A 17,971-nucleotide genomic window follows, 5' to 3' on the forward strand; every position below is an offset into this window, starting at 1 on the left:
CTTCGAGTCAAACAACACATAATATTTGCGTGTTCAGCATAGGACATGTACACATTCAAGTACGTAGGGGACCTGTTCTTTAGTTTTATTTTTACATAATGAGAGAGATTTATATAACACTTTTTTGAAAATAAAGTTTTATTACATTACTACATTTAACAGGTATCCTGTTTTTAGTTGAAAATGTTTACGTAAACTATTGCTAATTTCTGTTGATAAAATTTACAATACTATTTTTCAGACATTCATGAAATATATAAAATTTTGCATATTTACACTCTAAAATTACATCTTTTCAATTTAACTTACAAAAAAATACATTAGTTGTTATTTATATTAATTCTTCAATAAACGTAATGTATAAAAATACAATATATTATATCACATACAAATATTTACACAGTATATACATTTATTTACATTTTACACAAATGTGACCTGTAAAAGAAAGCCTCTAAACAGTCAGTTCTCAGAAACCAGAGAGCTCTTTATAGTGAACTGTTCTGGGGGTGTGATGCTTCTCCCGAAAGCGAGGAAGGCGAGGTAAGGAAATCTTTGCGTGATGAAGATGGAGAGCCACATGTTGAAGTTGAGGATGGGCCTGACGATGAAACCAATCACAGAGTTTAGGATTACGGCCTGGACGAAGACCTGGAGATGGAAGAGGGTCCGGCTGTAGAATTTAGACAACTGGAAAGTGTCGATGCCACACAACAGTAGGGTGAAGGAGAGGAAGGCCTCAGGATTGATGAAGGGCACAAGAGCCCACATCCCCTCGAGAAGAGCACGGGACATGTGCTGGAAATCAGCGGAAGGTTGTCGCAGCCCAACGTTGAAGACTCGGTCCAACATCGCCTGACATGCTGCTCGTGTCGTCTCCACATCCCCTTGACACAGGTTGTACCTGGACATATCAAATGGGAAAACTTTAATTTATTACAAATCATGTGCTTTAATATTTTTTTAGATAATGAAATTGTAGCTGACATCCATCTAATACTGGTCAAGTCTAGCTCAGGTTTATAAAGAGGGGTTAAAATAGGTACGTTTTTGCTCTACGCCCAAATAAGTACAAGCGAGCACATACATTTTATAAGAGGGCCAAACATAAGTCAAAGAAACATCCTTTTAATTCGTGAACCATATTTTAGTTTTACCTAATATATATTATACATTTTGTGAATTGTGTGTAAAAATTAAATACCTGATTCAACGCTCATTCTCTAATACTTTTGAATAAATCCAATTCTTTTATGACCTCATTTTTCTTACAAATTGTATAGCAATTTATGCAACATTTATTCTTACTTATTTTGCTATGAGTTGGTTTCATAATGGTGGATATTTAAAATTTATTTCTAATAGAATTGAACCCTTATGATTGATTATGTTTACAAACATAATTTTGGATTAATTGTAACTTATCAAGTTCACGTTTTTAGAAAGAAATTTATATTGTTATAACAATTTTTGTCTTGTATCTTGTATAATTGTTATGATCCTATTATCATGCCAACATTAAAGAGTTCTTAAAGAGATGTTGTACAAATTAGACATCTAAACTAATAGCCTAATGCATCTTCAATTTAACATGTAGACATGTCCACATGTGAAATCTATCTATCTTCCAACTGATAACTAGTAATTTTGTTGTTCTGTTTGAATAGTCCTTACTGTTCTTTGATTCCTAAGAGGTGCCCGATGACCCTCCAGAAGTGCAGGAACCCCTCCAGATCCTCCTGGGAACCTGTGAGGCCGAGCTCTTTGGGCCGCAGAACTGCAAACCCCATGAAGCCAAACTGAGTGAGTGCCATGTCACGCTGGGAAATGTTGCTGAAGCCTGCTTTTGTTGCCCTCCGAGTGGCATGGCAGTGGCGACTGCGGATATTCAGTAGTGATTTACTGGCCCTAGAACAGCATCTTTTTTATGAGTTGCCTGAAATAAGTAATGTACCATCTTCCTAGGCTATCACTATTCAATCTTTGTGAGTAAAGTATTAATTCAGTTATTCCTTTAAGTAAACTATCCAAAACCAGAGTTTGTGAAGTTGATTAGCAAATTAAAAAAAATAAAAAAATAAAAAAAAAAACAAACGTGCAGTATATGAAAAGCAATGTCTAGGTTTTTAAATGTGCAAGGAACTTCAACGGATAAACAATCAATTATCAATGCGAAATTGAATTTTCAGTATGGACAGTTTTCATTAGAGCTTTAAACAATCGTCTATCCGGACTAAACAAGGAACATTCAATGGCTTGTTTGTTGTTGTTTTGTTTTTTTTTTTTTCTTATAAATTGTATTAAAAAATGTTCACAGACTTGAAACTTAATAAAAATAATACATAACTCTAAAATACCATAGCCATCATCGACTGAAAAAAGTTTTATGAAGAAAACAAACAGACATAACCATTAAATAAGCATTGCAGTAATTAACTGCAGTCATATCACAATGTAAGGGTGTTCGTGTAATGGTTGTCAGGAATTCAGAAGGCAATATCTAGTCCTATTCAACACACGGCTTCCTTAGCGGAGACAATTTGGGTGTACTTACTAGCATACATGTGAATGCAACAAGCATGAATAGTGCCCCAACCCCAACGAATCGAACTAGCGCTCAAATCTATAACGATAGATGATCCGTTATGTTATGAGCGGAGTGGCGCAACAGTGGCTGCGCGCCATAAAAAATGCATTGGCTAAAATGCGCCAATTTACAGGTGGGCCAAACGATCTGAAAGCAGCTGAGGCTGTACTAGCCGTCCTCGAAACATTGACCTCACATACACGCTGTCATTTTGTGATTGATTTAAATGAACTGAACTTCCGGAACACGTTTATTTAAATACAAATTTACTTGTGATCAAAACAGACTGTTAAAATTAATATTGTATTCGTACCAGTTTTTTCTCCTTAAAAATCTACAACGCTATAAATAAAGCGTCACAATCAACAAATTAGTCAACTATAAATTGTTATAAACTGCACAATCACGGTAAACATTCAAATAAAAATATTATTCCGTTTAAAATAATGAAAAAAAACAAACACTTATATTTCGATTTCGATTCATTATTCATCAAAGTTCCTTGATCCCGCTCATGTCTTATCGTCAGAGTCGATAATTTTACTGAGTGATCCACAAGGTTGTCGATGTTACCTTCTTCGGTAAGGTGTGTGTCCTCGACCTTCTTAAGATGTGTACATTTGTTTACCCAGTCAAGAATCCTCATGCTAGATATTTATCTCTTCTACAGTTTTATCATCTTGGGAAAATTTGCAGTTTATGTGTCTGCAGGCGTCGTGACCTTTATTAACAGCTGGACAGGATTAAGGTCAAGATGATAGTGGGGATGGTTTTAAAATAATTGCTATCTTGTTGTACAGTTTCGTATAATCTAGGTTTGTGTAAGGACGTTAATCTATAAAGTTCTCGGAAAACATGTCATTACCATAAGGGATACTATTTTTTTTTTTTTTCAAGCCAATATTTGAGGTAAAGATTTTGCTATTTGAAGTGGGTCCCTTTTTTACTTGACAATTATTATATGGAGCAATTGTCTCACAATTATTGTATGTGGAACAATCACAGTTTCACAGTTACCCATTTCATAACTATTTATGTGTTTACATTATCGTTGTCATCCCCCCAATGTTTTTTTGCCTTTCACATTGTAAATAAATTAGGAACAAACCCATTTTCCCCTCCAGCGTGAATTATAACTAGTATCTCCCCTTTTTTATATGGAACACGGACTCCATTATGGTGGTTGGAATGAATGTACTTTCGTCTATCAGAAAAATAGGTCGGCATTCGCCCCGAAAACGCCTAATTAATTGAATTGAATTAAGGTTTCACAAAAAGCAATTCTTCTATTGGGTATTTCTGGTTTTTTTTATTTAAAATGTTCTATTGTTTTGTGCGTTTCTTTACTTAATTCCAAGATGTTTTAAAATATCTTTTAAACTACTCTTCTTTCCTACAAAGTTAATACTTTTACGAAGTTCATTTAAAAATGGGAGACGGAAAATATCAAAGGGGTGGGCTCTAAGGAAAAGCCCAATGTTCTTGAAAAAGACACCCCTCCCCCGCCAGCCCATCAGGCGGCCGGCCGATCTGCGCGCGCAGATCGTTTGGCAGATCTGTATGCACGTCAGTTATCGCGAGATCACTGAGAACTCTATGGTACGCCTGTGTGTGATTCAAATTTGCGATTGTTATCAGTAATCTAACCAATATTTTGTCACTGTCCACTAAATTGAGATTAGACTAATCTACGACAATTATAGGCTTAACATACCTTGCCGTACAAAACAATACTAAAAACCGCTTACGCGTTTCGGTATATAGATACCATCATCAGAGGATACAATTCCAAGCATCAAAAATAAATTTAGAACTACTCCAATTAGAAAGTTCCATAACTACTGTATTTTGTTCTTCATGAGGCAACAAAATTATGTTTGAATTGCTTATAGATCAATAAGCCCTGATATTATTGATAAGCGAAGACATTTTAATATGATTTTATTTCATTCCACAATTATTTTAAAACTAGATGATAATTTTTTGAGCGGTTGTTTAAGAAAAGCAAAGATATATTAGCAACACAGTAGTTAACGTTTTAGTGAGCAGTCAGGCCTCATTACAAAACAGAAGTTACGTGATAAGGAATGAAACAAATGTGTACAAGTGACGCGGCGCACGCACAACGAATAACTAACACCAATGTTGGGTCGTGTGTGTTCCTGTTGGCTCGTGCACTCTCGTCGTCCGAAAAGTATGACGTATGTTGCTATACGGGAATATTGAAAACACGCTACAGCCTAGATAAGATCAAATTGGCTGATAATGTTGATGCATTTGGTTTTATCTGATCCATGGGAATGGACTCTGATTACCTGAAAGAAGTGGACAAAGACATGCCTGGGGTTAGGGTTCATGACATCATCTTCGTACCACTCCAGCATGTGGGAGAGGATAAGATAAAATTGGCTGACAATGCTGATTGATTTGGATCTCTTCCTCTTTTATCTGATCCATGCAAATTTGACTCTGATTAGCTGAAAGAAATGGACAAAGACATACCTGGAGTTAGGGTTCATGACATCTCCCTCGTACCACTCCAGCATGTGGGAGAGGGTGTCCAGGTAGCGGCGGAAGGCGGAGACGGGGTGAGAGGACTGCCCGGTCAGTACGAGCACTCGTAGTATACTCGGTACAGCCAGTACTACCAACAGTCCGCACAACTTGGCCACAAATAGAGAAAAGTAATTGTCAGCGAAGTATTTTTGACCTCTGAAAACAAATTTTGCTTCGCTATTACTTGTTATAGTCTCTATAATATAACATAAGAGGGCTATCCAGAAAGTAAATTACGTTTTAATTTAAACAAGAAACAAAGTACAAGAAACAAATTTTATTATAATTATATATTTGAAAGTGACACTAAAATACAGTTTTTCAACTTAGCCACCAAACAAATTTAGACACTTATCATAGTGGTGAACCAGTTTTGAAATTCCAGCGTTATAAAATGCTGCTGCCTGAGACTTTAACCAGGTAGTCACACCCTCCCACAGTTCCACGCCGTTGCAAGCTAGGTCTTCATTCCTAGAAACTGAGGAAAAATCAATTGTGCGTTGTACCACATGAAACAGTTTTTGACTAGCGAATTATTAATTCAGTTATACATGTCATGGTTCGAGAGCACAATGAGATATGGGATCGTACACTATGGTGGTACCTTTAGCACGGTGTTGCAGCCTGTGGTAATGAGTCAGAGGCATGCTTTGCGAACGGTATTTGGACTTCGGCGTACGGACAGAGCTAGTTACTTGTTCACTGATAACAATATCCTAACTTTTAAACAAGTGTATGAGCCTAACGTATTGATGTATGTTTATAAACACTTGCAGGATTATCCCATTAAAATGACATACAGGGAAACAAGAGCTGCTCAATTGACATTTCTCGATGTACCAAATTATTTTAAAGAAATTGCCAGACATCAGTTTTCCTATGTTGGCCCAAAGATGTTTAATAAATTGGTTGAGAGATATGGCAATGGTATATATTTTGAATGAAAGCCTAAATTTAAGATGAAATGTTTAACATTTATAAATGAAAATGTATAAAGTTCGTATCAGGAGTAAGTCTGGAATTTGACCTGTTTTCTGTCTTTGTTGTTGATTTATTTATTTATTGATAAAATTATTTGTACTGTTATTGTTGTTATGTTAATTTATTGTTGTTACTTGTTGATTTGTTTCTATGTTTATACCTTGTTACTTGTTTATATTGTTATATTATATTATTTATCTCTTGTTATTTATATACATATGTGTGTATGTAGGTGTGTGGCCTATATGTATGTAGATTTACATGCATATATACAAACGTTGTTATTGATAGATAGTATGTATTCGTGCGTGTTGTTAGCAGTAGCAAATTGGAGAACATGGTGGGCTCAATCAATTAATTTATGTCATAATAAATTTACTATAGTAAAATTTAAACATATTATATCTAAACATATTTATATACTGGAAGAATGCATTTGTCTCAAATATATATTTTTAGTGTTTAATTGGAATAATGTTAAATAACTTGTGCATGGAGAAGATCAGAAATAACTAACTAAAAGTAAAGCAATGACTGTCAAAATAAGCAAAATAAGCAATGTACTTTAGTAAGCCAACTTTACTTCCCGCACGCGCCATTATAGGGGCATTGGGAATGTACGGTTACAAATACATGTAACGATAGATGTATAAACTTCGTGTACTGTTAATTTTTTGCATGTATTCAACTTTGTAATTCTCTGAATAAAGATCTTTTGAACTTTGAACTTTGAACTTCATTGCTGGAAACAAGCCGTCTTAGTCGCTGGGTGCAAGGTCCGGACTGTAAGGTGGATGTGGAAACATCTCCCACTTTAAAGCATCCATAACAGTTCGAGTCCGATTTTCCGTGTGTTGATTTTCGGTACCCATCTTGCACAAAATTTATGGTAACCTAACTTCTGCATAACAATCTCGTGTAACAAACTCCTTCAAATTTAAGGAAAACTAAGTGAGAGTTCTGTTATTGTGAATAGGCGGTCTTCTTTTATCTTCTAATCGACTTTAGATCCAATTCTCATTGGTCACAATGCTTGGCCGTCCACTTCGTTCGTTGTCATGAGCATTAGTTCGGTCATTTATAAACCCAATCAATGCACCACTGACACACCCCACCTTCAGTAATCATAACGCTTCCATAAACTTCACAGAGTTGGTGATAAATCTCAATTGGTTTATTGTGCTTGGCCAACAAAAACCTTATTACTGACTACTCGCTGGATTTTCAATTGCGTCACACATTTTAAACTGCTAGTGTAAAACAACAAGGAGCGACAGTAACCTCTAACTAGCACGGCTGGATAGCCACTGAACGGAGAAACGCCCTGGCTTAAAAATGGCCGCAATAGTCCCGACTCCTAGCGGCTACAGAGCGAAACGTAATCTATTTTTTGGATAGAGAATTTCCTCGTATATTGCGAATTTCTATTCTATATATCTATTCCTATATTATATGTATCAATAATTTTAAATACTAGTGATATGAGAGGTCTCTTTTACTGCTAAAGTTGTTGAAAATTATCATTGAACATCCTTAGGCTTTTGGAGTCTTCTTGATCACGAGACTTCAACCAAATAGGCTCTGAAATACTGAATTCATATTACATCACCGTACAAACAAAACTGGCATAAGTTATTTTTAATGAAAACACGTGTCATGTAAATTAATTCTGTTCAAAAGTGCATGTCTAAGGAAAGGCAAAACTGATATCTCATTGCAATTGTCCACAGCGCGATCTGATGGTTAGACCTAAGATCTACCGTTGGGAGATATTACGCATCACTAGCGCATTCTGTTTACAGGTCGTAGTTATTGACGAACTTTATTGATGACGAATTCTGTCCAATTGAAATGTATAAGACATGACTACGAAAATCTAAATGTTTATATGTATATAAAACTAAGTAATTTCTTTTCATTTTGATTCATTTTTGTAAGAACCATTTCCAAAATGTACCTTAAATTTAGAAGTAAATTATGTTTGCATTCCTTAAATATTTTAGAAATTAATCAACCTATCTTAAGTGATATTATTTTCCAAGCTTGACATAGCATCGATTTCACCTTTATGTCGCTTCGCTCTAAGTATACCTTTTGAAGATCAAGAAAGCAAAACACACATTAATTATTTGTGTACGAGTATTGTGAGATGTTCCAAAGGCTGAAGGTCAAGCCATGGTTGGTTCTTACAATTATTTTATAATTGCATTAGTTTTAGGTTCCGTCTTTGGCATATCTTTTATTTCTAATCTAAACCCCTTATCAGATTATTTAGATTATAAAAATACTTAAACCTTGAGTAATTATAAAATTAAGTACTTTAATAAATAATTATACCTTTTGAATTTCTTTTCATCATACCAGGCTGGGAGGAGAAATGCCTGTTTAACATCTAGTGGAACGTTTTCTCCGTCTTCAATAATCCACTTCCCAACTTCACCAAGTTTGGCCTTCTTCCCAGATGCGTCTATAAAACACAAGACAATTACTTAATCAAATCATTGATTACGAAAATTGATTTGAAGTTTAACATGCTCATATTTAAGATATTTCATAAAATTTTGATCAGAAACAGGTCATGTTAGATTAAAATTTGATGAAATTAAGGGACATTCTCAGATGAACTTGATCAATTATTAATTATACTATAACTTGATTGAGTAAACTAATTATTAGTGATAGCTACTATTATAACTGAATCCGTATTTATACTAACTTACAGCGTGTGTGTGTATGTCTTGATTAATCTAAAATACCCTTAATAAAGATATTGGACCAAGACTGATCGGGCTACAATTGGTCGATTAGTTGATAAAGTTTTGATTGGGTTTTATAAAAATTGTATCAGGTCTGATTTAAGATTATAATTAGGGTAGGAGTGTTTGAAAAAATAAACAAAAGAACTACGACACTTTAAATTCCTTGTTTATGAAACAATATAAATTCGCTAGGTATCGTTCAAATGAACACAGCTATTTGATTGGATCTCTGTTAATATAGCACAATGCAACATTTATTTATTGGCTGTAAATCTATCCAAATGTGTAAAAAGTATTTACTCGATATCACGTTGTTGCCTTCAAAATCATCCCCACTCTTACACCATTGCAATTGTAATTGTAATGTCCTCTCTTGACATTAATTTATCTTGTTCATTCCTACGGTTTTATAATATTTATTTGTTTTCAAAAAAATATCAAGTTGTATGTAAATTCCAAGTGCATTATTGAAAACACCTGTTAACAAAACAGTGATTAATACTGGATTGGTAAGGCATCGTCTTGGCGTCAACGCAAAACAGCTGTTTGTGTAAACCGCGGGAACGGTTCGTTTTTTTTAAATCTCTGTCACTGCCAACTTATTTGACCCTGATTCGGGCGCGTGAGTGGAAAGTATAGTCGCTGCCGCTGTTGTTTCAATGCGTTCTGTGGTGGAGTAATCGCTTCGACGAACCCTTACCGGATACTTAAGATTTACATTAACATTACGTAATCCTGTTGACGAACCTTACTTGGTTCATTGACATTTTATTGTCGTAACAAAACTTCTTCGAAAGTAACCCAAGAACTGGCAATCAACATTATAATGTCGATCTAACAAGCACGTGTTTTGGCAGTTCATATAGTAGATAAATCAACGTTACCACTATTTATATACTATTTGAAACAGACAGAATTGCTTATTTCAGTAGTGAAATTTGTTTTGCTGTTTTGGCAACAGTGATGTTACAGTGACGCCATAAAACTTGTCAGAAAGATCGTTTTCACTTAGCCATTTTGAAAATTAGTAAGGGTGTGGTTTATTTGTTGGTTGTATAGTTTGTTATAGCTTTGTTTTAAGCTATAATATGCTAAATTTTGGTATATTTTGAAAATACTTAGTGTACAAATTATATATTTTTTGTTAATGTTTTAAAATAATCGTACCCATAGCAACAAGATTTAGGTACGTTCCACCACTTTCCAAAAAAAAACTTAGAAATTGGTTATTAATTTATTTATTGTTTTGTACTGCATATAATTTTGGGGCCGACATTGTATAATGACCTCCCTGGTTTCCTGAAGTCTCTTTTCATTATTTGTTGTTTTAAAAAGGATGTAAAAGACGCGGTTATAAATTCAGATTTGATTTAAATTTGTCCTGGAAACCAGTTTGTAACTAAGGAACGCTTCTAAATAAAGGCATTTTTATTTATTATTTTTTCTACATTATTACTCTAAAATTTTGATATATTTTGGAAACATTTAGAGTAAGAATTATATATATTTTGTAATTTTTTAAAAATAATCGTACCCATAGTATAAAATTTACAATGAACACAACGGATAAAACACAAAAGACTTCCTGGAAGTCTAATAATGTGGTCAAATTACGAACATCCATTAGTGGGACATGCCAAATCACTAGCGAATTCTTTTAACTGGTTTTAGTTACAAGATAGAGTACACAATATTTCGCGTAGCAGTGTAAATCAACATGTCAAGTCTATAGTTCAATTCGACTTTCAATTTCAAATTCAACTTGAAAAGGACACTATACATACAACATTTGACTTTTTCGTATCAAGATCTTTAAAATAATGTTCAGTTTTTGACCCTACTTTGATGTGTACATTTTCATAATATTTACTGGGCAGACAAACATTACTTAGTCGCTTCCAACTTTCTGGCACGTTGCTTGTGTCTTCATACACAAATATCTCCAATTGATTGTTTGCAAATGATGAAAACCATAGATCAAGAAATTTTTTGTCCATTGGACTAACCTTACCTTACTCATTATCTTATTTATTGGTTAACAAATAAGATAATGAGTGTGGTTAACAAATGTGTGGTTACACATTTCGACAATTATCGTAATTTGTTTGTGTTTAACGTAAGTTGTTTATTTTTAACGTAATTTGTTGTGTCTAACATGGGTTTATGGATTTGAAATAAACTCCAGTTACTTTCTTGCTGTGATTGCGGTAATAACACAATGTACTAACTGAACCTTTGCTAATCACACGCCTTTTAGGACAATTTTATTGCAACTAACGCTGTCCAATTCTCAAATATTCTCCATTACGTTTTCACCACCGAATCAAAGCCAATTCCCTTCCGCAGAGGTGATGCAACACGACCATTGAAGGTCAGCCTCAGGCAGATTTATGTTGATGTTCAGTTTCGTCCTTCACACCACGATGACGACAGTACGGTTGGCTCTCACAGGTCTCTTCTGGCCTGTGATGTAAGAGAGCTAGGCCTCGCTATCATGTAGGCTGTGTCCCTATCGTCGCACCAGCGCTCGAATACCAATACTTCCAAGCCCTTCTGAGTGACATGCGGAAGGAACTGTCTAGCCGAGGACATCTATTTAAATATCAGTTCTTTGTTCTCTCTTACTAGGTACTCACTACAATTAGTATGCGAGGATAGTAGAATAGATTATTGATCCTTTACGAGAAGTAATGGATCAAATTCTAGGTTCGAATGTTCAGTTTAGCTCCATCTCAACTTCCAGTCATTGCAGCTTCTGAAATCTGAAATGGATCTAAACCCGAAATTTTCATTGAATCAACCCATCCCAAACCGTAGCTATGCTATGTATAAATTTTAGGTTGTTGAACTTGCCATTGTCATGAAGAAGAAATTCACATATTGTTATCTTTGAGATAGTCACTTATTTTCTGTGCGTGCCAAAATTTTCAACTAACTGTGCAAGAAAATTCTGAATTATAATCAAATGTATTAGAGGACTGTTTTTTTTTTTTTTTTTTCAAAACCAATACAATCCATTCTACAAACAAACAAAGTTTAATATATTAATCTTTATCCAGAAAAATTCACAAGTTACTCGTGGTAAATTAACACCTTTCACTGTGATACGAGTTATCTATCGAAGACTTTAGGGCAGCCGGGAAAATAAGCTGCGTCCACCGCAGTTAATGGATTAATATAAATATAATTTGGAATACGTTTGTTTTATTGTTCGATAAAACCTGTTTAAATTATTTCCATTGGTATTAAAGTGCGAAATTTTGAACAGGTAATTTCACAAAAATAAATAACAAACAAATGGCTTTAAAAATTAAATGATTGATTATATTTGTTGATTTCCGGTTGATACTATCCTTGTGCAACGTAGGGGTATTTATTTATGTATTATTTTCGTTTATCAATAGTAAAAAGTTTTAAATTACGCAATTAAACTCTTGAGATATTTCGACTCCATTATCTTCAGTATACATGTTTTAACCCAACACTGCTAGAACTGGTAATGCACATCCGATACATTAGTAAGGGGTGGACCTCTACAGTGATTATATGATTGGCTGAAGGTTGACCCATTACAGATCAACCAATCTGACCAATCACCGACCAAAATGGCTTTTTATCACAACTGCTAACTTTTCAATAATTCGATGCTTATTATTCGAAGTAATTTTCCTTCTTGATTGATTTTTAAGCCTTCTTATTGTCCTTGGATAATAGTATGGAACTCTGTAATAGTCGAATTTTTGGGTTTGTAACTATGTTCTGCTATGGTTGATTCTTCCATTCTCTAGCGTTTCGTGTACTTAAAGTACTCACGGGCTCGTGTAGATATTAAATGTTCTACTTCCCAAATGTGTACTGAATTGATTTGCTCTAGACGTAACAGTGAAATCGCTGATTGGTCAGATTTATCGGCGATCGTTTGAGCTTCAGCCAATCACAACAAAGCTCCACTCCCTTAAATTACATGTATAAGTGGCTGTGCATTACTGAAAATAGCTTTGCATAGCAAGGCCGATGTATTCCAAAATGTAATTGTTTTAGCAAGAACGTAGCCAGAAAAAAATTTGGACGGGATCAAGACAACTGATATTTTCTTATAGTGGACAGAATTGTTAAGATTGTTAAGGCCCCAATTTGATCCTTAAAAGTTCTTGATTCGTTTCTATGTTGAGAACAATCTTTCAGCAGTATATGTCAGTAGTACTGATTATTTAAAAATAATAATCGTTTACTAAAAAAAAATAAAAAAAACTAAAAATTTGGGGAGGACCCGGAACCCTTGGACCCCGTCGCTGGCTACGTCCTTGTGTGTAGCAAAGTTTTTTGAGACATAGTGAATAGGAAAATTTTGCTATTCATGACAACCAAGCCTGACATTAAGATTATTCTAGCCTCTACGGGGAGGAAACGAACTAACCCTTTTCTCTTATTGAGAGTTAATACTGAGAGAGATCTGGCTCTACTAGCTTTCATGAAAAGCTTAAAGGACGGTAAAATGTTTCGAGTGTGAAATTGGACTACCAAAATTATCAAGAGTGAAAACCTTCCGTTTAGTAAGGACGGTGACAACAAAATAGTGCAAGGAATCAGCCCACGAAGCCAGATGTAGGTCTGATGATAGAAAGGGGTTTCGAAGTTACAACGATATAAAATTAAAACCATTATAAAATGAGTAGGTCTATTAAGGAAATTATGGTAGGCTTCAGTTGCCTTGTTTTGGAGCCATATTTATGCTTAATAAAGTTCACAACTTCAGTTATTAGGTATGATATAGGCTACTTCCATTGAGGTTTATAAAAGGAACTTTAGTCAATTTGGTTGTACCAAATGTTATCAGTTCACGAATTACGATGTTCCTATGTAATGAGAGCTACGTTTGGAAGTCGACCAAATGTCCGCTTAATGGCGCAATCGTTGTGTAACAACTCCTCGTGAAAGTTCGTGAAACACACGCTTATGGGAGTGGCGCGGCGGTGAACTTCTACATATTTAGCAGGTGCCGCTCAGTTTAGCAGTGAGGTGACAAAATCTCTGCTGAGTTACGAATCTCCAGTTCTGCTTCTGACGATGGACCTATCTAAGGGTAACGATTGTGTAACAATGCCCTATCAAATGGACCGTAGGGATAACGCAATTTGTTCGCTTCGCGTCAGCCGACGGCCTAATTTTATACGGCCTCGGCCCTTGACGAAATGATTGAGCACTTCACAGCGATCCAAGACCGACTGTAATTCTGTTGTTTCATAATGTGCAGGAAAATTTTATGATAATTATATAAAACGTAGAGCGTCACAAAAAGAGCCTTTTCTTTGATTTATTCAACGACAAATAACATACCTTATTTGTTCGTTTGTAGGATGCGAATATTACTAGCGTAAATGTATGAGGTCTGTTGACAATAAACTACAGTTGTTAATTTTAATTTTAGTTTTAATATAAAGTTAGTATTTTCAAACAATATTTTTATTCTGATCAATGAGCTCATCGACAAGAAATAGCTTCGTCACACGCACAAGCCTGCGTGGCCCATATGAGACCAATTTCGTCTACTGTGTTTTTTAAGTTGTACAAATAAATTTTATTTCTATTCGACTTTGTATTTGATTTTATCTCCTTAACTTTGGAAGACTTCACAAAGGGAATGAAAAGCCTACCTACTAAAATGCTCAAGATACAACGGGAAACATAACCAAGAATTTGTACACATACCGGATCCCACTATCTTCATTCGTTTTCTAGATATTCAATTCTAAATTTTAAAATGTACACATACACAAATTAAAGATCTCACTGAAATATTCGCAAAAATATAAACAATGAATGAATTTTGCTTAGTATTCAAGGCTTTAAGATAACAGTGAAGAGCAAATTCTCAAAATCTTTACCCAAGAGATATCTGAAAAAATCATCAAATGTTCATATTTCTGTTGAGGATGAATAGTCGTATGCTTACGCTGAAGATTTTTCAACGACTCCACATGGACCGACCCCTCGAGGGTATTGCCGATGGCAATGTAACTGTTTCTCACATTCTTATTTGATGTGGAGATTCATTTTCAACGACTAACCCATCAAGACAATTAATAGTCGTTAGCATAAGTTTTGACACCCCTGTACATTGACTGATTTTGCTGTCAGTACACGTGCAAATTAATTGTTGATAAATTAAAATATGAAACAAATAATAATAACGAAAAGAGCCAATAATTATATCACAAATTTAAGAAAAGTTTTGTAAGAAAATGTTATTAAGGATCCTAGGAGCCTTCGTAACATTCTCTGTCGTATGTCCTTCCGTACAGCAGAAAGGTCCTAGAAATACGAAATTTGGCATGTAGGTTCCAAAGAAGAACTCTGTCAAAATTTCAAAATTAAAGGTAAAATGAAATTAACATTTTTTACTTTGGTCTTATTGGTAACCATTATGGCAACGAGAAAATCCCAGAATAAACCAATATTTAAACAAACTCTGTACGATCATATAACATAGTAACGCATGCAATTACTTTGTTGCCCTTGTTAAGGATTTTATTGTGTTGTATTCGTTTGTAAAGGTAAGAAGTTTGGGCCGAGAATTTTGTACATGTGAGGCGGCATATTCGTCACATGACAGGTGAGCTTCTCCCGTAGAGACTCGAGATGGATCATCTTTCGAAGCAAAACGAAGAAGGCCAAAATATTGTCTTGTTTTAAGTTCTATCAGTTTTTCATTGGTAAAGCATGACCACTTTTGAATAACATTTTTATTCAAGGATAATCCAGATTGAATACGAAAATAATGTGTTCGAACATTATAACAATGTTAAAATATTTCTTTTATTTACGATTTTTGTGAATAGAGACTGCTTTTGCGACATTCTTCAATAATAGCTTGTATGGTTCGTGTCTTTGTTATTGTAAGATACAAACACTCCCTCAGCTTTCAAAATAAGTTTTCAAAACAAAATATAATTTTAGGAGCAATACTCCTCAGGGATGTTTAGGTCACCCTTCCACAGAAGAACTAATGGGACCAAATGTTCATAGTTTGGCAATATATTTCTTGTTTCTTTTCATTATAGGCTGACTTGAAATTGTTGGGTAATATTCTAGATGTGCCCCACTGAAGGAAAACTTGGAATCTTAACAATTTGGGCATGTGGTGACAAACGTATTCTGAAAATGCGGAAAGTTTAAATTGGAATATTATAGAGGAGCATAATTAAAGAAATTAAACATTTTTGCTACAACAAAACGGCTAAAAACCACCAGGGCTTCTTTATCTCTTTCATTTTTTATCTTCCTTATTCTTTTTCTTTTCATTCTGCTCTTGAACTTCTCTGTATCTGCTTATTCTCATTCTATATCCTGTTATGATGGACTAAATCTAGGACATAACTTTTTGCTAGAGAACCTTCCTTGAAACATTAAACTGCATTACCTACTTCTATTTTTGATGTTTTGTAAGCCAAAAAGTAGTTTCGATAGTCTGTTTATTCCATACAAATTTCAAACAAAGTATTGAAATTCATACAACTTTACTTATGCTTTCTATGGGGTCCTTTGTCTTATCTTTTACAGTGGCCCAGAGCCAATGAGGCCGTAAATTATTGTGTTAAAGCCTTCCAGCTTTGATTACTAAAGCCTTCTTATGTGTACACCATGATCGCTCCCGGAAGTGTATTGAAAATAAATGAAAATTAAATGAATTAAGTGTAAAGGTAATGCTGGTAATGATCTGATAACGGTGTATACAGACATAAAGCTTACGATGTAATATTAAATACGTCAACTCTATTAAATATTGTATATATTTTTAAAATAAATGTAATTAATTGTAAAGTTCTTTCAACACAGCAATGAAAGGAATGTATTTATGTCCATAAAAAGTACAAAATCTTCATGAACAAGTCAAAAGAATAAGTTTTAATGGGGTAAGGTACGACCCCACAACATATTTCTATTGAAGCGTAGAATATTTTTGGGTGAATTATATATATGTATGTACATGTATGTACGTATTCACCCAAAAGCGTATAAAATAAATTTGGGTGAATTATCTAACCAAATATTAATCGCAATTAGTTTTATCTATAGAAAATTAAAAAAATATTGCATAAATATTAATCCAATTCCTTCGAAATGGATCAAGAATCTTGTTTAATAAAACAGTTTTAAATTTGTGTTTGTTTCAAAGCAAATTACGAACATAATATAGGTTATAATTATATACAGAAAATAAATTCTTCTCAAATATTATCGTCCTGAAGTAGAAGTTAGAAAAGTATATTTCAAAATTTATATTGCAGTTATGGTGCCAATCAAACCCTATCTTAAAATTAATTAATTTTATTCTAATCCAAGCTGTGTACGAATACAAACAAAAATAACAAACCATAAAATGAAAAAGCTGAATAAATTACCTCCGTTCGTTATTTTATCCATATCCACAACAGCATCCTTATCCATCTTCAGCACAGTACACATTCACATCTTCATTTTACTGTCAAACGATAAACGAACCAACACACAAATACGAGCATTTAGAAACCCACTGGCACGGACGCTGGACTCACTGGGATTCCAGGAGGAATGCAGCTGGAGGCTCCAGCCCGTGCAACTCTGGAGTCCCCCTTCCATGGCGGTGAGAAAGTGGTTTTTTACAACACAAGGACGGTGCGCGGCAGGTCAGATCCACTGTGGAGAATTCTACAGGCAGCGTAGCAGTGAAAGTATCTCGGACCTAACGTAACACAGCGTACTGTGTACTGCCGTACCGCGTACTGTCATGCCACTCGTCATTAACGATAATCCTCCGTTAATTAGCGACCACACCGTGACGACCTCGGATACCATCCGTCCTGTACTGAGTGAGAGCTTCACTGACATTGTGGAGTATCCAAATGAAAAGTTGGAGTTCTTTTCTGTGTTATCCCAACTTTCCACCTCGCTTTGAGGTTCAAACCCTCATCAAAGAACTAAATCATTATAGGCCTTCACCCTTATCAATTTACAAGAGCTCCTAGTTTGTTGCATTCTTTGTAGAAGCACCATTCTCAATTAATATTCCTTTTCTGAGACAAATTTTCTTATTTCCAATTTCAGACCC

At 34.7% G+C, this 17,971-nt stretch overlaps 1 protein-coding gene across 2 annotated transcripts; it reads right to left on the bottom strand.

The window, feature by feature from the left end:
• Positions 1 to 70: 70 nt before the first annotated feature.
• On the bottom strand, positions 71 to 17,632 carry LOC124353082. 2 transcript variants are annotated; one of them, XM_046802897.1, is made up of 5 exons: positions 17,286 to 17,628; positions 8,462 to 8,591; positions 5,090 to 5,299; positions 1,675 to 1,908; positions 71 to 904 (listed from the first exon to the last, which is right to left on the bottom strand). In XM_046802897.1, the coding sequence occupies exons 1-5, from the start codon at positions 17,347 to 17,349 to the stop codon at positions 463 to 465; spliced, it is 1,080 nt and encodes a 359-aa protein (XP_046658853.1). In that variant the 5' UTR covers positions 17,350 to 17,628; the 3' UTR covers positions 71 to 462. The 2 variants fall into 2 exon arrangements, with proteins under 2 accessions (XP_046658853.1, XP_046658854.1); XM_046802898.1 differs by lacking the exon at positions 5,090 to 5,299 and having other exon boundaries at positions 17,286 to 17,632.
• Between the last annotated feature and the right edge of the window lie 339 nt (positions 17,633 to 17,971).

This window comes from Homalodisca vitripennis, chromosome 1 (genome assembly GCF_021130785.1).
Source record: "Homalodisca vitripennis isolate AUS2020 chromosome 1, UT_GWSS_2.1, whole genome shotgun sequence".
Taxonomy (NCBI): domain Eukaryota; kingdom Metazoa; phylum Arthropoda; class Insecta; order Hemiptera; family Cicadellidae; genus Homalodisca; species Homalodisca vitripennis.

Excerpts from the sequence above, each read along its gene's own strand:
- LOC124353082 (XM_046802897.1), bottom strand. The coding sequence starts at position 17,349 with ATGTGTACTGTGCTGAAGATGGATAAGGATGCTGTTGTGGATATGGAT. Across the intron at positions 8,592-17,285 it reads GGATAAAATAACGAACGGAG|ACGCATCTGGGAAGAAGGCC; the intron begins GTAATTTATTCA and ends TGTGTTTTATAG. Across the intron at positions 1,909-5,089 it reads GTCATGAACCCTAACTCCAG|GGCCAGTAAATCACTACTGA; the intron begins GTATGTCTTTGT and ends ATGCTGTTCTAG.